At 38.8% G+C, this 26,459-nt stretch overlaps 1 protein-coding gene across 2 annotated transcripts in view; it reads right to left on the reverse strand.

Moving 5' to 3' along the window:
• ephb1 (EPH receptor B1) overlaps positions 1 to 26,459 on the reverse strand; it is a 288,997-nt gene that overhangs the window by 103,194 nt on the left and 159,344 nt on the right. For both annotated transcript variants that reach the window (XM_030161328.1, XM_030161327.1), the window contains exons 4-5: positions 24,525 to 24,680; positions 11,747 to 12,082 (exon numbers count right to left, since the gene is read on the reverse strand). In XM_030161328.1, the coding sequence (XP_030017188.1) occupies positions 11,747 to 12,082; positions 24,525 to 24,680 (492 nt within the window). The remainder of the gene's footprint in view (positions 1 to 11,746; positions 12,083 to 24,524; positions 24,681 to 26,459) is intronic.

Below are 26,459 nucleotides of genomic sequence, written 5' to 3' on the forward strand. Positions count from 1 at the left end.
ACAGTTATGAGAACAGGCATCAAATGAAATAAAAATGGCACCCGGAGAGAGCCTGAAGAACCATCTAAGATGATGAAACTCCTGGATACGCTGCTTTTCGCACACAGACAGTAGTAAGAGGAACAAGAAACAACAAAAAAAAGGGCAACCCCTTTCAGAACAAATGGAAAAGACCATAGGCTGTAAATTTAAAAGACATAATGAGTAGTGTCTTGCATATCCACCGTAGACATGTTTCCCTAACATCTCGTCTGATTTTAGAACCCCACGGTGTGCAGATCTCTTTAATTCACGTGGTTGTTTGGACTTCGGCGTATTGAATTGCATCTTACGATCTTGAAGGCAACCCACCCGGTCAGACTTGCCCATACAAGGCTGAGGATAGTGATGTTTGCATTTCTGTGGGAATAGCTCTCCAAACAGTGCAGCTAAGTGGAGGAGGATTGTTTGTAGATATACTTGGCATTCTGTGGTCTGAGGGATTTTTGGCACATAATCTAGGTCAAGAAGACTGTGCCAGTAAGATCAGAGAACTGTTGAGCATCAGGCATTAGTTGAAAAAGATAGCACCAGTTAGGAGATTTATGGACTTTTTGTTTTTGTTTTCTCATGCATTGTTCACCAAACCACCCCCGCAGTACCGCTCCAAGTAGAAAGGACTTGTAAAATCTGTAAAAGGATGAAAAATACTATTCTCCTCTGAAGCAGTTGCAGCTGCAGTTGAGGTGTTCAGGATGGATTACATAAGAAAACATGGCTGCCGTGTCTGTAGTTTTACCACAGGTATGTTTATTGCCCGCAAAAAAACCATTTACATTTATCTTTGTGGTCATTTAGCTATTTAATAAACTCACTAGCAGCAGAGTATCGTTTAACGTTTACATTAAAACCACATTATTTCATAAAGGAGACGCAAAGTGGCTATTTCTTGATGGCTAACATAGATAAATATGACTACATTGAGGTCATGTGTGAATAATGGCCAAAGAGGGGGCCGTATATAACCTTACTGCGTCTGTATCTCCTGGAAGGCACATGCTATGAATGAACTCCTAAATCATGCTATTGATCAGTCTTTCCTCACAGACAACACATTGGGATCTAGGGCAGTTAGACGGCCTTCTCAGTGATTCACACTAAAACCCTTCAACTCCAGCCTCACCTCCATTATTCCCTCATCTCCACCTCCTCAACAATGCTCTTCTTCTCTCACCTCTATGCCAAATTTACACATGATTCTTCCACCGACTGCTTCCTAACAGGTTTTATTTTATTTTACACAACTGTTGACACTAAAATGTTGCAGCGCACTGACAAATTCTTCAGTGATACAGTTAACCTGTTAAACCTTGACCATATTTTCAGGGGAAAAACACCTAAAAAAGACATACCCAAAGTAAATAAAGAATTACTTCACAATAATAAGGTTTATATGGATGTTCTTGGTGTCTGTGGACATTTAGAGACCTCACAGAATCTATTCCCATTGTCTAAAATATTGTATCTATTACTATGCCTGAGTAAACTAACAAACTAAAAGAGAAATTAGAATTTTTTATCCTCGCCTGTTTTTTTCTGGCTGGATTGACGATGATATGCATAAATTAATTGTTCATGTCGGAGATTTTTAATAGCATATATTTCACCCCAAAAAGATTAAAAATCATGTTTGAACATTAAAGTTTGCACTAAAATACACTTTTGATGTACTTTTATTAAAATTAGGGTCTAAACTTTGAGCAAAAGTTGGAAAAAACATTCATTGTCCTGATTTATTATATTTTTATAGTAGATGAATATTAATATAATATAATAATATAACATTAATTAATATAATAATACATAATATAATAATAATATAATATAAAAAGGCTGATAGGCCTAAAGTTACAACCAATTCAATAGCTGCCAATTTCTTTTCTTACATAGGTTTGGATGTACAAAGTACAACTGTAGTAATAGAACATGGTGCAAACACTCCTCACCTCTTCTTTTGTCTGTTGTGCTTATTTAGCTGAACCCTTTATCAGGTGAGTGACTATTTTTGGTAATTTCTTCAAACATTACAAGACAGTAGTCGTTTTCCATTGGCCCTCAAATTATGCAAATATAACTTGCTCATAAAAATTTACCTAATGGAAAAATGACAATTTCGCTAAAACTCTCGTTTTTTTTCGGCGTAGCGCAAATGGTATATCACGCACAACTGCAACGGAAAGACCTTTTTCCGCAACAAGTCACGTGAATAAAATGAGAACGTTCAAATGTGCAAATGTGTAAATAATAATTCTACAAACATAAATGTAAATAGTTATTTGGGTAAACAATGTCAATATATTCTTAACAAATACATTAATTAACTTACTCCCTGTAATTTATTTCACTGTTAAACCTTATATTTCTTCAACATAAATTACTTTAACTTCTTAGCCTTACACTAGAAACAAACAATTTATATAGTAGTTAAAAGGAACTCAGAACACTAGTAGCCGCAACAGTAAAATGCAACATACACATAAATACAACAGTAAAATGAAACCAAAAACATCAATGGTCTTCTCAGTGATTCACACTAAATCTCTTCAACTCCAGCCTCACCTCCATTATTCCCTCATCTCCACCTCCACAACAATGCTCTTCTTCTTCTTCTTCTCTCACCTTTATGCCCAATTTACACCATAATTCTTCCACCAACTGCTGCCTAACAGTTTCGTTTTGTTTGGGTTTTTTTTATTATTATTTTACACAACAGTCCACACTAAAATGTTGCTGATCACTGACAAATTCTTCAGTAATACAGTTAAAGAACCACTTTATTAGTTGTTAACTTCTTTTCTCACATAAGCTTGGATGTACAAAGAACAACTGTACTATTATAACACAGTGCAAACTCGCTTCACCTCTTCTTTCTGTTCTGTTTTTTAGCTTTATTGGTGTGAGAAGACCCATTTCCAAAGCCTCTTATCAGACTCACTCCTGTAGAAATAAGGTTTAAAACTTCAAAAATCACATCTTTAACTTTGTGCATTTCTTGCTTGGCCTCAAAAGACTCCCTCCAGTTGAGTTACAGACAGAATAATTCTGGATGTATTGTGTGAATTGAGATAACGCTAAAAGCTCTTATGCGGTCCTTTAATCAGCGTGTTTAATGAGTAAGCTCCGTATGTGATTTACGCCACTGTCACAATGATCACTCCAAATGCTGCATCATGGTGCATAAATAATAAGTACATGTATAAATGCACTTGTAATTTCCTTTCAGATTAGGCTTGGGCGAATCCACACATGCTATTTGCAAAAAGGATATGTGAAATGGAAAATAAATAAAAGGCTGCGTTGATTAATTATTATCTGCTCTGCAATCACATTACTCATCTCAAACCTATTAAGCAGCTGCACCAAACAGAATAACACTTGACAAAAATCGCTCACCTTGAAAGGCAAAGGCAAGATTTAGAGGAGAATGCGGCCATGGCACCCTTTCTCAAAAAAAAAAAAAAAAAAAAAAAGGAAAATTACTAACCGCTGTGTATTGCTTTTAATAACAAGGACTAAGCGTTGTAAGGACATTTAATACACAGTTGATCAAAGCGCTGTAAAATAATAATGGGTAATGAGTATTTATGACTTATTTTATCATATTATTATAATATATTATACTGCGTGAAAATGAGATGTTCATAGCCTCTGAACTGAATAAATTATAGCTTGGATTTCTGTACCTGTGTAAATAAAGACGTCCTGTCATATAAACAAAGACATGTTTCCAGTCTACTAATTTTCTTCGATCCATGGTTGATAGGACCCATTGTAGGCTGTGGTTTGTTCATTGTTTGTCTCTTTACTCCAATGACTGGCAACACTTGATATTAGCGTATGGCTTAGTACTGTACTTGTTCAATGATGAAGGAATCAAGTAATTTTCAGTGCAGATATTGACTGTGGTTAGCATTTGAATTAGAAATTGATTCCACAGTGAGATGTTTACTAAGTTGTACATAGGAATTAACCTCATACATTCCAGCTGACATGAACTTTTTTTGTTTAAAGTACTTCGATTTATTTAAACTTGCACAACATCTAGAAAATAACATGATGTTCGTATGACTGACATAACAACTGTTTTATGTCAAGGTTTTAACCCATACAGATCGAGTGCTGCTTTTGTGTCAGTTCCCAAATGAATGTTTCTCTCTAGTTAACGTTTACTCAAGTGATTTATCATCATTTATTATAATATTATCCTCTGTATTTTGTGTTTTCCACTGTAAATTATGTATTTTCCTATATTTAATTTCCTATACTCACTTTAGATGCACATGAAAAAAATAAAATTCAAAGGTTATTGCATCAAAACAGAGAAAACTGAAAAAAAGGGAGTTTTTCAGTAAAGATATCAGTCACTGAATGTAAAACCAAGTGTCTCCATCCTCTGTCATTGATCCAGCTCCATGGGTTTTACTGGTGAACTAATGTTGTAGAGGATGATGGTGTTTCCACGTTCACTATGGAGCCTCTGAACATCCAAATGGGTCATATCTGATGACCATGAAAAGATGACAAACTGCATTTTACACCAATTATTTACATGTATTGATAGGATTAATGGATCAACAGGTATTAAACAGTTACATCAGTAGATGGTTTTGGTTGACGGCGGATGTTTGGGTCTTTATGGGTTAAAATAAAAGGTCACGCCTACTCATGTGATCAAAGGGTCAGGTCAGGAACATGCGCATCTATGACAAAAATCTAAGTTTCTCTTATCCTATTCTGTATGCTGTCATTTGTTATATTATTACTGTGATGTACAATAAATACTTGTATCAAAAATATGTGACTTGTTGTCTAAACACATTGGTCCTTACATCATAACACGATCAGGAATTGAAACCATGTTACTTTAAATCTGTGTCTGTAAGTCCAAAAGTTTCCAATATATTTTCCTAAATTTTAAAATCAGTGTAACTTAATATGTTTGTAGTATGATTATGATGATTGATTAGTATGATTATCCCTGGGGTCAATTTGACCCCATTCAATGTTTATCATTCAAAAAATAATAGTTGACTTTTCTTTTTTGCTTCATATTTCATAACTTTTTCTAATTTGATGGGGACAACTGATTAAGCATCAAATAATCATCATGATATTTTTTCAATGTGCTGAACACATATTAAACACATTGGTGTTCCTCTGGAGTCAATTTGACCCCAAGCTGTTTTATCTGTGTAAAACCTAACATCCCCACACCTGCAGGTGCAGAGTTGATACTTTGAGTTGATGCAGAACAGGGGGGGTGGGAAAAAAAAACTATTCCCACCAGAACTTTGATACTTCTCGTGGTGTGGGCATGTGGGAAGCAACTTGACTTGTGAACTCCTGCCAAAATGAGGAAGCCGGTGCAGGTTTGGAGCTGATCACATTCAAGTCTTTCCAAGTACACTCAAGTACAATATTTTTAATTGATGGTTATATGAAGAGCTCGAATAATGACTTTATGTGTGTCTGGGACACACTCTTAGCAGCGTGTCTATCTTGCTGTTGAAGCGCATAGAGCAGGGGTCTCAAACTCAGATCCTCGAGGGCCAGTATCCTGCATGTTTTGGATGTATCCCTCTTCCAACACACCTGATTCAAATGATAAGCCTATTATCAAGCTCTGCAGAAGCCTGATAACGACCGTCAGGTGTGCTGGAGGAGGGAAACAACTAAAACATGCAGGATACCGGCCCTCGAGGATCTGAGTTTGAGACCCATGGCGTAGAGGGTCCATAATTTTTCATTTTTATCATTATAATTTGTATTTTTATCATTATCACGATCAATGGATTATTAATGTATTCAACAAATAAACAAAGTGCCAAAATGCCATTTACACCTACGTTTGTATACAATTTGAAGAAAATATAGTCATGCAGTAAAAAAAAAAAATATTAAAAATAGAACCAGTTCTATCCCAGAGCTAAAATTTTGTGCACAACATCTTGAAACGTATATGAAGACATGGTAAAAATTTCAAAATTTTCATTAACTGGCCACATGGTAATTTGGGTGCTCAAATAGAGTATTTTTGAAAAAATTGAAATCGACCCATTTTATTCATTGCCTCACAGCAACACTTTTCATTGAAATGTAGTCTTTTTGCAGTATATTGTTGCATCTTGACCATAAGAATCCATGCAAAAAAAAAATTAGGTCTCTACATTCATCCATTCTGGCACAGTGCAAGCAAGAAGAGAGGACATTTTGAAGAATTGGCCTTTTCACCTGATTTCAAGGCCTCTTGGACCAAATATGAAGGCACCTACAATTATTTTGATGCAAAATATGGTCTTTTCAGGGGGATTTCACCCCAGACAGTAAGTTTCAGTAGTGTGGTTTGAATACCTAGGGAGATATAGCTCCTCAAAGTTGGCCGAAAAGCAAATTTGAAAAAAAAAAACAAAACAAAAAACACTAATTTTCAAAGGGCTGTATCTCCTAAACTATTACAGATATGACATTAAAATTTTGTGTTCGTTTATCTGGTAGGTGAACAAGTGTGAATTTTTTCAGAATTTTCTGAGTGGGTCATGCGGGGCACTTTCTGAAATCTGGTTGATTTGGGATGGAATGACCTTCATGTAAATCCTTTTCTGGAGGCAAATATCCGTGGGGTCGGATTGACCCCAGGGGTAAAATGTGTTGGTAATATTTGAGGATAATAGGCAACTGACTTTCCAGTGGGAACCACATGTTAAGCACTTTGGCATAAACCTTGTCAAAATCAGTGACATTTTGATGAAACCGTGTTACCGGGCACATTTTAAAATACTTTTGGTCAAAAAATGCATTTCATGCAACCGTCGTCCTTACTATGTTAAAGTACTTTCAAATACCTACTGAAATATGTAACACACATTGATATAGGTTATACAGGGTGGGGAAGCAAAATTTACAATGAACATTTAGTTGTTTTTTCTCAGCAGGCACTACGTCAATTGTTTTGAAACCAAACATATATTGATGTCATAATCATACCTAACACTATTATCCATACCTTTTCAGAAACTTTTGCCCATATGAGTAATCAGGAAAGCAAACGTCAAAGAGTGTGTGATTTGCTGAATGCACTCGTCACACCAAAGGAGATTTCAAAAATAGTTGGAGTGTCCATAAAGACTGTTTATAATGGAAAGAAGAGAATGACTATGAGCAAAACTATTACGAGAAAGTCTGGAAGATACTATTAAAGAAGAATGGGAGAAGTTGTCACCCGAATATTTGAGGAACACTTGTGCAAGTTTCAGGAAGCGTGTGAAGGCAGTTATTGAGAAAGAAGGAGGACACATAGAATAAAAAACATTTTCTATTATGTACATTTTCTTGTGGCAAATAAATTCTCATGACTTTCAATAAACTAATTGGTCATACACTGTCTTTCAATCCCTGCCTCAAAATATTGTAAATTTTGCTTCCCCACCCTGTATATGTACAAAGTTAGAGCCCACTGAACACGAAATATATAATTCTGTCACCGCTTGACCTGACCCCAAAACACTAAATGATTGGATAAGAGGATTTTTTAGTTGCCACAAACAGTAAAATGTTATTATGCTAATGCTTCATATGACATTTTTTGTAATGTCACAAAAAATGAGCCCTACGAAAGTATCACTGCTTTTAGGTTTTCAAGCACATTATCAACATTAATCCTTTCTGGATACTTTTGCCTCTTTAGTGGGTTGCCAATGAAATCCCCTGTCAAAACTAGGAACAGTGCAATTACATGGCTACAAAGGACCACATAGTGCTGGACATAGGCCTGGCAGATTACTGGCAGACACCTCATTACTGCAGCAGACTTCAACAATAGGCCTGGGCATTGCTTCTTCTACATCTATCTGTCAAGTGTGCTATTAGCCTGTCAAATGGGGACAGTCAGCACCATTAGGCCACCCTGATAATCAGACCTATTTACTCCCTCATTTTCCTCTCCTTCACTGTCACAGTCTGGTCAAAAAAAAAAAAAAAAAAAAAAAAAAAGTGCTCCCTTTCTCCTTTCCATCATGTTTTCCCTCCCACTCATCTACTAACTCATTCTCAAGCAAAGACAAGTTCAGTTGGTCATTACATTCCTTGGAGAGTCATCATAATCAAATACGATATGCCCTCCGCCGATGGGCCAAATTTAATTTCAAAATGTACTTCTATACAAAAGGGATCAGGATAAAGTAATTTCTGTTCCTGCTGGTCTGAGATAAATATGAAGTACATTCTAACATTACATTGCAATAGCATTAGTGTAACGCTGAATTCATTTGACACCAGGTATTTCATCAGTGGACCAGAATTCATATTCACTGTCACAAGCGCACTACACTATACAAGAAAAATGTGACAATGCGACAGAGAAAAATCATAAGGCATGGCGGTGGTTCCAGGAGACCAAAGCGTACCGACTTGTATGTCTCTCCGTATGGGAACCTCGCCAGTATAAACTCAACTGACAACGTCTCATCTTTCATCACGCTGTAACTCCACTTCATGTCTGTTATTAGGTCCCACAAGCTCAGGCTGGGATTTTCACGGTCCGCTTCACTCATAGAAACACCGAAGAATGAAGAGAGCCTCATTTAAATGTTTCACTTGGTCAATACTTGTCCCATGGTAGGTATTTCTGTACACAAGTCAAAGACCTACAAGAGCATGAAAAACACTAGAGCACCAAGGACCTGCAAAGACAATATCCCCGACCTGTCATTTCCATTGACTGGGCCCAGAACCCATCACAAGCACAGTTAGGAGATGAGAACACATATTCATACACAAAGAGACCGACAGGGAGAGAGAGAGAGAGAGGGGGAGGGGGGTTCAAGATAACTGGATGGAAGTTGTTTTCAATTGCCGGACTGAAATTCATCATGGAAAAAAGTCCGAACATACACATATGCACACAACCACAGAGACACAAGGTGAGCTAAGGCAAAGAGGAGGAGTAAAGGATTTCAGCAAGGCCTAAAAACAGCTGCTGTCTTTGTATCTATCTTCTCTCATTTGACATTAAACCCAGAGAGCAGTTACACAACTCTAAAATGGAATCTCCTGTAGCTCGTGCTTGGAACAGTGTAGAAATTCCATTTTTGTGGCTCATCCTTAACCCATAAAGACCTCGTGCTACTTTTGTGTCGGTTCCCAAATGATTTTTTTTTCTCTCTCTATTTAACCTTTCTTACATGATTTATCACCAGTTATTATAATATTCTCCTCCACATAAACCAGGTATTTTCCTCTATTTAATTAATTGATCATGTACAGGGTGGGGAAGCAAAATTTACAATATTTTGAGGCAGGGATTGAAAGACAGTGTATGACCAATTAGTTTATTGAAAGTCATGAGAATTTATTTGCCAAAAGAAAATGTACATAATAGAAAATGTTTTTATTCTATGTGTCCTCCTTCTTTCTCAATAACTGCCTTCACACGCTTCCTGAAACTTGCGCAAGTGTTCCTCAAATATTCGGGAGACAACTTCTCCCATTCTTCTTTAATAGTATCTTCCAGACTTTCTCGTAATAGTTTTGCTCATAGTCATTCTCTTCTTTCCATTATAAACAGTCTTTATGGACACTCCAACTATTTTTGAAATCTCCTTTGGTGTGACGAGTGCATTCAGCAAATCACACACTCTTTGACGTTTGCTTTCCTGATTACTCATATGGGCAAAAGTTTCTGAAAAGGTATGGATAATAGTGTTAGGTATGATTATGACATCAATATATGTTTGGTTTCAAAACAATTGACATAGTGCCTGCTGAGAAAAAACAACTAAATGTTCATTGTAAATTTTGCTTCCCCACCCTGTAGGTGTTCATTAAAGCTGAGATTAGAGTTAAAGGAGTGATATTTTGCATTTTTCAAACAGAATTATGCATTTTAAAACATTTCCCTGTGGTCTGCATAAACTGGAAGTGCTATGCTTGGGCCTGAATTCTTCATTAATTCAACTCCACAGGTCCATCTTCAACACTATTTCTGAGTAATGACACCAGAAAGGTCGTTTTGAGCGCTGGCCCTTTAAATGCAAATGAGCCACTTCACACCCCATCCCCTCCTGGTTGTTGACCGTGCTTTCTGTCTAGTTCAGCCACTTGTGTTCATTAATACAACCAACAACTGAACATTTTAGATAATTTTTGACATATTTTCAGTATGGACTACAACCGCTGCTGCTGACAAACAATTATGTCGTACTCAGAGAAATGTTCATCAGAAGTCTTAATCTTATATGTGCAAATGTCATGAAATAACTAGTTATAAGTGAGACAAATTAAGCAGGAATTAAAACGGCTTGTAGAAATCTCCTCGATTTTTGCCAAAATTAATATAAAGATAGCTTTGCAGCACCTGGAGGGTTCAAATTCAAACTTTTTTAACTGTTAGGGTCCAAATACACAAATAAATGTAGCAAAGACTAATAAAAGTGGGTTTAGCAAAATATGACCCCTTTAAGAAAAATCTATCTTTGACTGTACATAAACCCAAGTGTTTCCATCCACTGTCATTGATCCAACTCCATGGGTTTTACTGGTGAATCAATGTTATAGAAGATGATGGTGTTTCCATGTTCACTACAGAGCCTCTGAACGTCCAAATGGGTCATATCTGATGACCATGAAAAGATGAAAAACTGCATTTTACACCAATTATTTACATGTATTGATAGGATTAGTGGATCAACAGGTATTGAACATTTTACATTAATAGATGTTTTTGGTTGATGGTGGGTCTTTATGGGTTAATGTCAATGACAAAAGTAGATAAAAAAAATAAAAAATCAATAGCCTCATCTTTTTGTTAATTGAGAGAGTAGGACTGCTTCAGAGTGTAAATTTGAAGATTCACAGACAACTTTCAACTGGGTTTAGCCTTCCGTGAAGAGTGTAGTAGAGACTCGCTGTGCGGCAATGCTCTCCAAACAAAGCCTCATTAAACAAAGACCAAGGAAAAACAACAAAGCGATGTGTCAGTCTGTGAAGAAAGCAGCTTTCAACCTCCAGATATGAACCTCAAAATAGAGGCTTCATATGTGACTCATGTTGTTTGCAGAGGGATGATTACCTTTACCAGTGTTAAAAAGCAAGAATTTTTGGAATGCCCTCAGAGAAATGCAAACGAAGGCTATTTCCATCGTTGGATTTGTGTAAGTAGACTACAAAGAAAACACGGTGGTGAATTGTTGTCGTCCTGCTGCAAAATGTGACATGTTTTTAAGTCTGGGTTGAAGCTACACATTCTTTTTTTTGCAGTTTTTCAGAAGGAAAAGCTGTTGCCATGATTCAGGGAAGGAAGGCACAGAAATGTATAACTTTCACCAAACCAGCTGCTCATGCGCTTCAAGCCTTAAAGACATTATTCATGGTGGAGTAATGTGAAATCTTAGCCCTGCAGTCTGCTATGCCGTGAAGTGACAGCTTGAAATGCACATTGTGCAAAATCATGCTCTTTTAAGTAGAAATGATTTACCTTTATGAAATAGAAGTAACGGTCGCTATTTCACGAATGTAAAATGAAATAAAACTACTTAGGCAGCTGGGAACGACAACGCTTAGAAAGACGAAAGATTTAATTGTTAACAGCGTCAGTGTGGAGGGATGACTCTGATGAAGGCACTGCAGATGGATCAGCATAGATATCATCATTATCTATGCTGCCACCGTCTCATTATTATCATTATCACACCGAAACATAGCAGCCACTTACCAGCCTGGTTGGTGGTGATGTCTATAGAGACATGCTGAGCAGGGTATGGGCTCTTATTGCTCACTCCATTGACAGCCTGTATCTCAAAGCTGTACAGCGTGTGAGCCCACAGGTTACTAATGAACACTCTGGTCTCAGTCAAACCCAGCTGCCGAGGGACAAAATCCACGTTGTCGTCGCAGTGGGAGCAAGAGCGGCGGTCAGCACGGCACTTCTTGCACACAATGTTGTAAACGACATCATCACGGCCTCCAGTTTCTCTGGGCGAGTGCCACTCCAGGATCACAGAGGTTTCATTCACGATGGAGATCACATTCCTTGGGCTGGACGGGACACCTGTAGACACACAGGAGATAGACGTGTCAATGTCAAGGTATTTGATTGGGCAGTCTGGTGACATTTTTCTTTAGTCAGAAATGCATAGAAAAAAACAGAGAGAAAATTATGCCCCGTATCTGTTTTGTTGTGTCAGGGTAGTTGATTTATAACCCTTTATTAACTATAAGCTAGTGTCTTCCACAAACTTGTCTTTTTCTCCTTTTTCTCCACTTTCTTTATCTTAAACACATTGGAATGCTAATTTATTCCATTCACACCAGAGAGATCATACAGCGAAACATTTGTGTCTATCAAACATTGGTTATTTAGCAAAATGCAGTGTTGCATGGAGTATTCTTATCCAAGTGGCTCTGGAGATTCACGCTCCCATTCACTCCCTCATAGCCTGCAGCTGGAGCAGAACCTCAAAGACGATACTCAGAAAAAAAATCAAGAAATAATAAAACTATTGTTTTGCTTGAGTGGTAGCTTAATATTAGGGTGCAGACTTGTTCAGCCTCCCACTTTAAGAGTATAATTCTTAAAGAGTTCACTTTGTTCAAAAAGCAGTGTATAATTTTGCTTAGTTGAGTCTCTGTGTCCCTACGGCTGTTCAGAAGCACTTCTGTCTTCTCAAAGAACAGACTTTATCCATAAACCAGGGGCTCGCCGAAGCCCTTAGTCAGTGTTGCTTAGGTTGAGTGATGCTGCTCTGCAGAGCTGATCTGGTACAAATTCAATCCCTATAAAGCCTCACCTTTCGTTATTAAAGGCCAAGTTAAACTGATCCATCTCTATGTCTCTGACTAGTTAACATCGTCTCAACAGCAACTGAAAATTACCAACTATAACTGCATCCACAATGGTATCAAGAGGAAAACATATGGAATTTTTTGTATTAGAATGATCTAGCACCCGAGCTTCCATAGGGCAGTAGTTACTTCAGTCAACACAGACACAATTAATCATCGTTGCAACAAAGCCATGTGGGATAGCCCTGGGGAGCGAAGACAAAGCTGCAGAACACACAAGGGTCAGGAAACAGTACTGTTACTGCTGCAATTTCTCCACAAAGAGGTCAGAGACAGCCGGGGCATTACCTCCATACTGTGATTATTATGGTGAGAGGACAGCTAGTGCTCTAGATTCATGGAATGACACACAGTTTGGTCCGAATATTGTATGAATAATAACATGAGGGATGGACTGATTATGAAATTTAGGACACTGATGGTTTAAATAATAAAATAAGAAGCCAACACTTGATGCCAATATGGACGTCTTTGTTTTGTTATTCAGTCCCTCTTCTCTGCCAGGGAAACAGACATGTTTATTAAGGAAATAATAAAATAATAGCAAACTGTTTTAAAGTCTCTCATCATATTATTTTTTACTGAGCTCAGACTCTGTCCTACGACTGTTAGAAATAACCTTTATTATAACACAAAAGATAAACATTGGAGAATACCATCTTATTTAGTGATAGGCAAATAGTGGATGTTAATCTTCAGATGACGTATCTGCAGGATACGATTTGCAGTTATATACATGCGGGTGTGGTCCATAAATAATGTAACTAACACTGGAGTGAAACAAAAGTGAAACTTAACATACTTTCAACGTCCAACTCCCGGTTCTGTTCCTCTATTATACAGCCGATCTTACATGAAATTTTCACAACTTCTAACCTGTATCCACTGGACCCCCTCCACTGCTCTGTGGCCCCCCCACAAATGCTGGGCCCCATGAATCTGTCACGTTTACCTCCCCCCCCCCCTGTGCATGGGGATGTTTGTGAATTCTGAGACTGCTGACAGTTCAGTTCAGGTGAACATTAATGCCTGTAATGTAGGATATAGGTGTAAGAAAACTGTCACAACCTGTCTGTTATTTAAATTGGTTGATTGCCCCCCCCCCCCCCCCCCCCCCCCGGCGAGGATGAAATTCATTGAGCAGACCCCCACTCCACCCCAACAAATTGCACCTTGTGTATCTGTACATTAAAGAAATCAGCAGAAAAAAATGCCTTATGATTACATTGGTAACACTTCATGTTGTTCGGTAGTACCCACCTATGTTGCATCTTGAAGTATCAATAATAAACATGTGCTCAACCTTAAAACTTGAAGTGAATTGAGAAAACAATCCCAAATCTGCTCATAAGGAAATAAATTAGATAAAAACACAGACACCTAAGTGTTTCATATATTCATATATCTATGTCTGCACCATCTGTGTCAATGTATTCAGACAATAGTAGAAAAATAATGTTGCCTGGTTGAGGTGTGAACGCGTCTTCACACTCCCTCATCCTAATTACAACCCTGCTCCACATATGCAGAGACGGCACGAGAAATCAGATGTGACTGCTACTTAAAGTGTGATTTGCAGACTATTACTGCTGCCTATGGCTGTTTTAATTTGCCATTGGATTTAATTTGTTGAGAATGTTGCTTAGAGGCTCTCAGCTGGCGTTCATTCAGCCATGCCAGGCAAACATGGTTGTGGTTGCATAGACGTTGTTTTTTATAAGAGCTGCATGTCATCTCCAAGTAGACCCCATGTTCTGTCCATGTGCCATGGAACAGACTACAACAAAAACCCTAATTTAATGCACAGTCAAGGGAAGCAGTGCCAGGTCTTTTGGGAAAAAATACACACAAAAAAAACAAAAAACACAAGGACTCACAGGATATCAACCTGCATTTGTTATTTTCGTTGAGTAGAGGCAGTTATAATATTCACAGCAGTGTTTGTTAGAGGGGGATGTGAATCCGAGGGGTATAGTGGTGAATCATCTCAGCTGGTCACATTATGTGTTGCACACTTTTAAACACCTGTGTTTATGGCATGGTGCGACTGGCTCAACACCAGATTCGCCAGGTTGAAAATTAGAGTTGTTTTCAAGACTCACAGAAATCAAGGCAAAATACACAGCAAACCAAATATGGAGCATGTTGAATTTCTGCCGGTTAGGGTCCAGTCACATTGTTTTTGATGTACAGGAATGTACAGTTGTGCTCATAAGTTGACATACCCTAGCAGAATTGTTGATTCTTTGGCCATTTTTCAGAGAATATGAATAATAATACAAAAACTTTTCTTTCATTCATGGCTGGTGGCTGGGTGAAGCCATTTATTACCTCCGCCAAGGAATGGTGGAGGTTATGTTTTCATCAGGGTTTGTCTGTTTGTCTGTTCACAAGATAACTCAAAAAGGAAGTCTGCGCTTTGCGAGTGCTTTTCTAGTTATCAAACAAATGTGTTTGCTCTTTTTAAATCATACTGACAACAGAAACTATCCGAAAGACTCTGATCTAAAGTTTACACACCCTAGTTGTTATTCATCTGTATTGGCCCCTTTAACATCAATGACAGCTTGAAGTCTTTTGTGGTAGTTGTGGATGAGGCTCATTATTACCTCCGCCAAGGAGATTATGTTTTCATCAGGGTTTGTCTGTTTGTTTGTCTGTTAGCAAGATAACTCAAAAACTTATGCACGAATTTTGATGAAATTTTCAGGAAATGTTGATACTGGCACAAGAAACAAATGATTAAATTTTGGTGGTAATCGGGGGGGAATGATCTGCCTTGGTGGAGGTCTGCGCTCTCCGAGTCCTTTTCTAGTTTTCTCAGATGGTAAAGCTGCCCATTCTTGGCAAAGCACCTTCAGTTCCTTTAAGATTTTAAGTTTTCTTGTTGTTTCAAATATTTTTATTTCGAAGCTTCATCACAGTTACAGATATGAAATCTCCCGATTGGCACGCCATGCTTCATTTTTAATATCAACACAACGCAACAAACACACATTCAGAAATAAACGGCATTGATGGAGTGAGAAAAGAAGAAGAGAAGAAGGAAAAAGACGGAAAAAAAGACAAAAACACATAAACAAATAAATAAATAAATAAAACAATTTAACATATCATCCAACCCCCCAACCCCAGAGCCATTAAGATAGGTTGGTGTAGTGCTACGCTGTGGGCTACTGCTTATGTAGTGGATCTTAACTATTTGTCCCTTCCATATATGACATCACTGGTTTCCAAATTTTTTCAAATTCTCCCAGCTTGTCGTTAAGTGTGTATCTAATCCTCTCTAAGTGAAGGGTGTCCATCATTGTTGTTTTCCAGGCTTTAAAAGTTGGTGTCTCTTTTGACTTCCACAACAGGAGAATGAGCTTCTTTGCATAGAGGACATAGGACAGGAGGTGGTGCTGTACCTTCTGCATATTTCTGGAGCTTTCTGAAGCACCCAGTACAACCAGTAGGGGATCTGGTCTTAACTGAGCCTTAAAGACATTTGAAAAGAATGAAAATATTGCAGATTTTGGGTTTTCTTGTATGAACTGCATGTTTGAGACCTCCCCAAAGTGGCTCAATGATATTGAGGTCAAGAAACTGAGATGGACACTCCTTCACCTTCACTTTTTTTCTGCTGTAGCCAATGACAGGTCGATGTGGCTTTGTGTTTTGGGTCATTGTCATGTTGGAACATTCAAGACCGTCCCATGCACATTCTGTCAGGGTATGTAAACTTATGAGCACAACTGTATATTGAGAGGCAAAGTATGCAGTTTTTCTCATCCTTCCTCTCTCCTAAACAAACAGGCAGTGTTGGAAAACATTTTATTTCTGTACATTTCTACTGATCAGTTTCACTGCAGTTTAACAAAAATAAATAAGCCAACCCCTTCATACATCTGTAAAGGATAGTTCCAAATAAATGCAGCCAGAGCACACACTTCATCCCGTCTGTATTGTGGCTGAAAGGTCTTTGTGTTAGACATACAGAGTCCCTACAACTTGCAGGGCGCTGTTACTAGCTGGAGGTACATACTTGGTGTCAGTAGGTCAATGCCCAGAAACCCAAACACACAACAAGTGGAAAATAGAAAAAACACAGGCAGAGGAAAGTGTTTTTGGAGAAAATACAAAATCAGACACATCTCATGGAACAGTCAAACTGAATATTATTTTTTAAAGATCTACACAATAACAGCAACACTGCGGCACAACAATACAGAAGTTAAAATAGCAATTGTTATAGTATTTTACTGGCTGCCTCCAGGTTGTTCTAATTTAGTGACATATTACATGGTTCTTCTCAGATATGCAGTGTTTACTCACAAAAGTAATGAGTCAAGGGACGGTGTGTGTAAGAACACTCTGATAATTACATGCTATCATCAGTGTATGTATGTAATTATAAATGCAGCTTAATGCAATGAGTGTATGAGCTGTATAATGTATGTCTAAAATGTTTCAGGACTGTTTCAACAGCTGGTAAGCACAAATACAAGTGTGACCTGGTGATCTCATTTTTTTGACAATTGATCACAGCTATAGGAGGACACACAATGTGATTTGTAGGTTTACACAACTGCCATAGTAGTGACAGGTGGCTGCAAAAGAATAACCTGCTTTTCTCCCCAGGCTGCCACTATCAAGAATGCCCCGATGGCCTAAATTAAACACTTCTGCACATTGTTTACTCATCTACTCTGTGAATGGTATGAGGCCGCTGCTTCTCTTCCTTCAAAGTGTTTGTTTTATGATGTGAACAGGCCTTGAGGGACCAACAGAAGGTCTCTGTGTGGAGATACTGATCACAGCCAGTGGAGCTGGGTGAAAGAAAGAAGGGTTGTGTGGGTTGGTGAGACATGAAATAAAACATGTTATGAGGACTAATGCTGTTTGGCTGACAGACTGAGAGAGTCATAGATAGACCGTGTGTTAGTTTGTGCGCAACGCTGCCTGGGAGACGTGGATGCATTTATAATGATTAGTCTGAGATGATCCTGCAGCTTTTTCTTAACTGACTCAACGATAATACACATCCAAATGACTCTCTACAGTAGCTACCAATGCTGAATTACAGTGACTCTGTAGTCATTCTGCAGACAGTCAGCTTTATTTCTAAGGAGGTTAAGGTCTTTAGATGTCTGCAGTAAGATGCTGCACATTTTGTTATGCTGTAGTCTGTCAGGGAGGTAACATGAAACACAAAAACACAAAGCGGAGGGGGAAACTGGTGGCAAAGTCCAGTTTAATGATTAGAAGGAGGCTGGACTCAGTGGGAAATGTGGTGGAAAGATGGACCCTGAATACAGTAGAGGACCTCATAGAGAACTCAGATCATGTTTTTCACCACATTTTAAACTAAATACAGAGGCAGCTGCAGTGGACGATTCACCTCAGTGTGCTGCAGGACTGAGAGTTACAGAGGACCAGAATGTACAATACTTTAGTTGTTTGACAAACTGACTAAACAACTGACCTTGCTTTAAAGCAGCGTATGACTTTCATGACAATTTTTTTTTTTTCAAAAACCCGAGTGATAGCCTAATTATTACTAATCCATTAGTCTTTCCGTGGTTATGTGTGACCCGTTCAATATATATAATTACATAATTACACAAAATTGGGTTAAATTGTCATTTTCATTCATAGTTTATACATACCTGGTGTCTTCCCTATTGTACAGTCTGTTTGGGGTGTTAGTCCTCCAGCCACACCCACTTCTTCTTCATGTGTCCCCTCGTAGTGTTCGTGTATAAATTCCCTGTGTGCCCGTAGCTTTCCCCTTTTTCATACTGTCTCTGGCGAGAGGTCTGTATTCATATCGTGACATCTCCTGTATTTGTGCATTTATTTGCTACTATTTCTTATTATTTATGTTATCCATGTTTATTAATTTGTATTTACTTTGATATTGAACTTGTTGGTTTTGTTGTCTGTCCCGCACAGTGTTAACATGATATTTTCGTCATTATAGATCTGGGTACAGGGCACGATTTAGCATCCCAGCTAGCTGTTTTATAATCCTGTTATCCAGGGTAAATAAATGGAGACTGCCTCCGCATGAATCACTGTGTCTTGGGTTTATGCACGTCCAACAACACAATGCAGAGGGAATAGTCGGGTCACATATGCACCTGAATCACTTCCCTCATGGTGAACAACTTGAAGATGACTCCATTATAAGCACAGTCTGTTTGTTTACATAACAAACCGAAACATCACTCAAGCCTTTTTGGAAATTTTGTCGCAAAGTACATTCTTGGGAAGCAAAAACGGTTTCTCACTGATTCGACTAGAAAATGAGCCAGATCACTACAACGTAAAATTATACAGTCCACTAGAGTTGTTTTAAAGAATGAGTATAGTCGGTGGATGGAGCTAAAGGCCACATTTGGGTTCAGCACTCACTAAGAGACACCGAAAGTGCAGCTGTATGGAATTCCAATTCCCACAATGCACTTCAAAATTTCTGAAAAGGCCTGAGTGACGTTTTGGGTTGTTATGTAAACAAGCGGACTGTGTTTATGACGGAGTTATCTTTGAAGTTGTTCACCGCGAGGGAAGTGATTCAGGTGTGTAAGCACAGAAAGACTAATAGATTAGCGATAATTAGACTATCACTGGGGTTTTACAAATTTGAAGAAAAAAAAGGGATGCAAGTCATACGCTGCTATAACTTGACTTACTTTGTATAACTCCTCTGTGACTACTCTGATAATATTGAACATATTGCTTATTGTATTTTTCTTTTTTACTTCATTTTAATTGAGCTAAAATCCAGTTCACTTAGGACATAAGCAAAATTAATACAAATCTCAATTTCTACATTTTCAAATAAATCTCCACATCTTGTGGGGTAGAGATCCAAAAAAATAATTTGCTATAAAATGACATTATAAAATTGTGTCATATCAACTGCATATGTACAGATGGGAACCATTTGTGCCACTGAATCAAACATATTGCGGACGTTACTCCCACCTCTGTTAGTTCTGTAGAAACTCTGGTATGAGTGTGACACATCACGTCAGTCTGTCACAAATCACTCATGTTCAGGGTACAACAAACTGTTACTGCTACTGTTTAGCATGGCTTATTAGCCAACTAGCTTAGTGGAGAGCATGCAGATATATTTCTGCAGAAATATTCTGACTATGGTGTGTTGTAACACTGTTCAGATAATTTTTGTTATAATTTGATTCACTGAGTGAAGGTTGAAGCACTTTCTGAAAGTCATCTTTAGAATGGTAATTTTAAATGGGTTTTTAGAATTATACAGGTTGTTTTAGTATTTATTTTCTCAAAGAAAATAAGACCAATTACCTTAAAAAATTTAATCCTGTCAAGTCCAAATGCCTTTTGAGTTGAAGTTATCCTCTGGTAGAAAGTACATAAGTGGTAGAAAATAACATGATTCAAATAAAATTGTGCTTTTCTCCCTGTGAAATAGGGCAGAGGTTTTTACGAACAAATAGTTTAGAATCTAAAATTTCCAAAGACATTTACTAGGGCTTTTACACTGGCAAGACCCCGTGTTGGTGCCATTTCCTGAACATAATTCTGTACCAGCCAGAGAGTTCACGCCAGAAAAAAATAGGTCTGATAATGGATCTTGAAAAGTCTGTTCTCAGTTGGAACCATAAAAAGTTGGTTTTTCCTTGCAAACTGTGACACCATCAGTGGGCGTGTCATATTCTAGGTTGTGAAGACCAACGTGAATGAGAGGAAAAACGCAGTGTAATGTCCACTCACTTTAGTTCCACTTACACTGGTGTGAAAGAGGGCTGGTTCGCCTGAAAGGACCAAATTCTGAGACTCCAGAATTGAGAATTGAGTCCAAACCAGAGCCATGTCTGTCTGAAAGCCCTATAAGAGTACCCTTTACGAAGGCCTTCCCAAAAATGCACTGCTATCTAATACTATGTTATTGACTGGAACTAGTCTGAGGGGTCTGTGAAGCTGGCAGGAAAAGGGACAATGCTAATATAGTTCATACTGAACCTGCATATCTGACAGCAAATATCCTCAAAGTTTAGATGTGGGTGTTGAGTTTAACCCTCTTCTGATGCCAAAGAGAAAAGAAAAGATAAGTCGGATATGAATTAAACCATATGGAAGACTTCAGTCACAGCTGAATTCATCGGAAATAAACAGAAACTTGCATTTCCTGGCGTTGCTGCTGATGCTTTATTGCTGGATATACTGTCTTACTCTGCAATGCGAGGATATTGTTGTTTTTTCAAATGTTTAACCTGCACCCAAACTATCCAGACATGAGATGCCTGGTGCTTACATTGCAATCTGGAGCTTTTGACTCAGTTTTATATTCCTCTTCACTGTCAACACCCCATGAACAAATGGTATTGTGAATGTAGCTCTCAAATGCTCATCATATGCCTTTCTGCTCTGCTTCTTTCGGAAACTTCAGAACTATTTTAGGAAATACTTTAGGTTAATATGCTGAGTGCCAAAGCTTGCCAGAGGTAACAACAGTTACGAAAGGAGTCGGGGGCTTAGCAAAGGGTCAACTGGTGTGATTACTATCCCTCACCTATAAGACATCCCTAGTCCCTTGAGAACTTCAAACATGTGTACACCTCTGTATATATTGCAATCTAGAGTACTAATGTATATTTTCACGGCATGGATAGGAATTAGACTGGGTTAGAAAACTACCCTGACTGAATTCATAACTCAAACAGGAAACTGGCCAACTATCTGCTGCTCTATCGGAAGCTCCAGAAAATTCCAGCGAGGAGAACAGTACAAAAAAAAACAAACACAAAAGGACATAATGTATGCACTTTGAGGGCTCACTCTCTTTTCACATTGAAAATAGAACAAGGAGAGTGGAAACGCAAACGAGAAGAAAGAATACAACATGAAGAGAGCAGAAAAAAAAAAACACCCTTTTTCAAAAATTTGGATGGATTTTGTTTGTGTTACAAAGCATCAGCACTGTTTGACGGAGCTCAAGCAGGATTTCAAGGGACAGGCCACAGATATGAAGTCCTGAGTGTGAACTATAAAATCCAAGGCCAATGTGGTATAGATCGGGAATGTAGAACCTATCAGAAGCATACTCTAATTCTCTATATTTATGTTGACTCAGCTGCATTCCAAAGACTTAATTCATGAAATGGTTTGTGGTTGGTGATGGTGGTTAGATGTAAACCTTCGTATACAGCATGCATTTCACATTTCATATCCTCTCTCTCATATCCTGTCTTCTGCTGTGGCTACATGTAGAAAGTCCCTTCAATCCCTCATTCCTCTATGTTCAGAAATAGTTTCCAGTCTAGAGCTATATATCATGTCACGCTCTCCCTCATCTGTTTATCTATGTTTGCCATTAGCCCTTCCTTGCCTTCTGTGTCTCTTTCTTCTCTGCTACATCCCATCTCCCCAATAGACCAATCAGCGCCGGTTTCACCACCTGACCTCCCTCAGTGACCACTCAGCTCGTCACTCTCCATCTCTGACTCACCCGCTGAGAGGAACCCACCGGCCCAGCATGCTGGAGCTAGCTCTGCTCCCCCGCAGTAATCTCTCACACATACACACCCATGGGGAGGTTGAGAATTACGTCAGACTGGGGCCTGGAGCTTGAAGAAGCGACCATAAGGAGATGTACTGCTATGCAAACCATTGTTCAAAAGCCCACTATACTGGGCAGGCAAGCTGAGAGGAGTGAGTTTCATACTGCGAGACAGAACACTTGGTGTCCTTCCCCTCGGGCAGGGGCTAGAGTCAGCAGAAGACAGAAGATTGGGATAAAGTAGGAGCAGGCGGAAGAAGGGTGGTTTGAAGTGCATCCTCGGCCTGCCATATCCCTGAGGGAAAAGAGGGGGGAGGCAGAGCAGGGAGCCCCCCTGCTGACAGAGCCAGGCACTGGACAATCCATCAGCAAGCTAATCAGACTGATCTGGAGCACACAGGGACCTGCGCCTCTAACGCAGACGAAGAGCGCTAAAGCTACAGCTTCTGCTGCCACAGATTGGCCTGATTTAAGCTACTCTCACAGTGCTCTTATCAGGACCCTGCAGTATTAAAGAGATTCTTACTGGGATGATCTCAATGGCCCCCCTGCTGAGATCCTGGGGACCCTGAGCATCAAACTCGGTTGCTAAAGCATGATTCAGGCTTCAGAGAGGTTTTTGAAAATGTGGTTGGAATAAAAATCTGTTAACATAAATCCGACTGACTGAAGTTAGTTCAAGATGTTTATGCTAAAGGGGAGGCAAAAACATTTTTTGCAGTAAATGCATGGGTGGTAAATGAAAGTTTTTTCAAAAACTATTTTGGAATATAATCACTTGTAATTAGTAATGTCTTTCACACTGCATTAAAGCTTGTATATTTCATTTCCTTAAAAAAGTTAAGATATAGAAAGGATTTATGTTGGCATTAGAGGGAAACTGTGTGTGTGAAGATTAGACTTAAAAGGAAGTGGAGTGATTGAAAATAGAAAAAAAGTGAAGTAAGCATCATTTTGAAACTGAACACTGAGCAGAGGGATCTGTTCAAGAAGCTCCGCTGGGGAGTTGTTATGGGAAAATTCAAATCCACAAGGTAGCAGCAGATGATATACTTGATGGCGCATCCCCTAATTCACCAGAGAGCAATGCATTGTGCCATGGGAATGTGGATGAAAAAAAGTGGTGAAAGAGGGGTGTCATCCGTTGAGAATATCCAAAGCCGTAAGGTGTGAATGTGTACACACATGAAGCGTTCAAACAATTACACACACAAGTAAAATACACTGGCGCAAATTGAGAGCTGTAAGGTGGAGTCACAGCAAAAGACACGCATTCAATACACGTTTTAGCTGTGAAGGCCACACTATGCAGCTGCTAACCGATTAAAAAAGGAGTGTGGTCCTGTGCCCATTCCTGGGGCCAATTAGCCAAGTCTGCCTGAATAAATCAGGACTAAATGAATACATAACCACAGCAATAATGCTTCCAGGTCTGCTGTTGTGAAGAGAATGAACTATTAAGACACTCCCCTGTGGCAGCGAAGGGAGAGTGTAAACAAACTTTTTTGGGGGTCTAACAGCGTTCTCCTTCTGTGTAACTGTGTGTCAGCAGGGACAGCAGCGAGGCTTAGCATATTGCTTTTACATCATATTAAGATAACTATGATGCTGTAAGGGGCCTTATTGGATCTCCAGTGGATAACGGCAGGACAGTGTTGAAACTTCGCAGCATCTGCCTGAGTAATTAGGACTTCAGGGGATGATAACAGACAGAAAGAAAGAACAACAGCAAAAAAAGAGAAACAGAGTGGGAGATAACTGTAAGGAAATAGGAAGGAAGTTCATTGGCAGAGTGATGGAGATGTCAATGATAGAAACACTGCAATGTGTATAACAACACTGCAAGGACAACTAGGACTTTAGATACACACTGATTTAGATGCTGCAACATGTGCTGGGAAGACAACAGAAATAAAGAAGGGGAGGACTGAGATGGACAAAAAATCCATCTTTACAGTTCCATCAGGAAAACACAGAAGTTTATACTCACAACTTTACTTATGCAACTTATACATTTACACTACAATGGACAGTGCATTTATGGTTATTCCTCTGACATCTACTTGTATCTACATCTTCATCATGTCATGAGTGTTCGTGCCATGTGGTGTAAACTCACTGGTGCAGGGTTCGTCAGGCTGATCGGCATCCCCGCGGTAATATCCATTGCGGCATACGCAGATGGTGGCAGCCTCAGCTGTGGAACGGCTGTTGGGAGGGCACTGCAGACACAGACCTGGACCCTGGGTGGACTTGAAGGTGCCTGGTGGACATGCTGAAAGAAAAAAGAATACAGAAGGCACCCCAAATAAATAAATGTGATCAAAGAGAGTCTAGATATCATTCTTGAATGGCATGCCGAGAAGCAACCTCAGATTCATGGCATTATATATACAGATTTTTAAGCAGTATGACCAAAGTAATTTATAATAACAGTACAGTTTCATTAGAGCCATAGCACCTTTAAAATGTGTTGTTGTTTTAAATAGATTTTGTCTATCAGTGGCACTGCTACCAATTGTGGGCTCCATGAAAGGTAAATGTTGTAGACCAGAGGTGTCAAACTCATTTTAGTTCAGGGACCACATTAAGCCAAATTTGATCTGAAGTGGGCCGGACCAGTAAAACAATAACATAATAATATATAAATAATGTCAACTCCAAACTTTCCTCAATGTTTTAGAGTGAAAAAAGTACAATTATGCGATGAAAATGTTTACATCTACCAACTATCCTTTAAAACAATGTGAATAACATGAAAAAGACTGAAATTTCTAAAGAAAACTAGGTGCAATTTTAACAATATTATGTCTCAGTTTATCATTTAAACACGTAAATTACAACTTACAGATCACAGTGGATCAACAAGTACACAAAATATTTAATAACAGGCAGAATATTGTTAAAATTGCACTTCAGACATTTTAAAATGTTCATATTTGTTCAGGTTATTCGTGTTTTTGTGAAATGATAGTTTGTTTTAGTGTAAATACAGTAAAATTACATGAAAATGTTTACATTTACAAGGACAAAAATTTGGAGTTGTGGTCATTTATGGGTTATTATGATAGTATTTTACTGATCCGACCCACTGAAGATTAAATTGGTCTGTATGTGGAACCTGAACTACAATGATTAATGTCTTCAGTGTAAATTTGGCATTTCACAAATATATTCCAGGGGCCGGACTTCTAGATTTGGCCCCCGGGCTACATGTTTGACACCTGTGTTGTAGACCCTTCATAAAATTCAGTATCTTGTCAATCTGTCAGAGCAGGGGTGGGGGGCATGTAGGTGGGGCTGTGGTCCAAATATACCGTCATTTACGCTAGCGTGAAACAGAACTAAAACTTAGCATACTTTCAACGTCCGATTCCCGATTTCTATGCCTCTCTAATACAGCTGATCTTACACGATTACAATTTTCACAACTTCTAACCTGTATCCACTGAACCCCCTCCACTGCTCTATGGGCACCCCCCGCAAATGGCAAGGCAAGGCAAGGCAGATTTATTTGTATAGCACAATTCATACACAGGACAATTCACAGTGCTTTACAAAAATGGAAAAGAGACAAGTTAAAAACACACAATTACAATTAAAACATAATCAATAAAACATAAATAATAATCAGTTTTTTTTAAAAGTAAATGAGAAGAGTGCAGATAGAACCCTTTCAGTTGTTCTATGCACTGTTGAACAGAGCCGTTTTCAGCCTGGACTTAAACATTGTCAGAGTAGAGGTCTGTCTCATGTCATCAGGAAGACAGTTCCGGAGTTTAGCTGCATGGAACTGAAACGCAGCTTCAGCGTGTTTAGTCCTGACTCTGGGCACCAGCAAAAGACCAATCCCTGAGGTTCTCAGGGTCCGAGATGGTTCATATGGGACCGACACATTCACCTGCTGTCACTGAGATGTAAATCTGAGTGTCGTCTGCATAGTTATGGTATGACAAATTCTGGGCCCCATAAATTTGTCATGTCTACCCCTCCCTTATCGGCGCCCCAGCCTGGTCATAATACTGACATGCACCGCACGATATACAGCTGTCGT

This window comes from Sphaeramia orbicularis, chromosome 17 (assembly GCF_902148855.1).
Source record: "Sphaeramia orbicularis chromosome 17, fSphaOr1.1, whole genome shotgun sequence".
NCBI lineage: Eukaryota > Metazoa > Chordata > Actinopteri > Kurtiformes > Apogonidae > Sphaeramia > Sphaeramia orbicularis.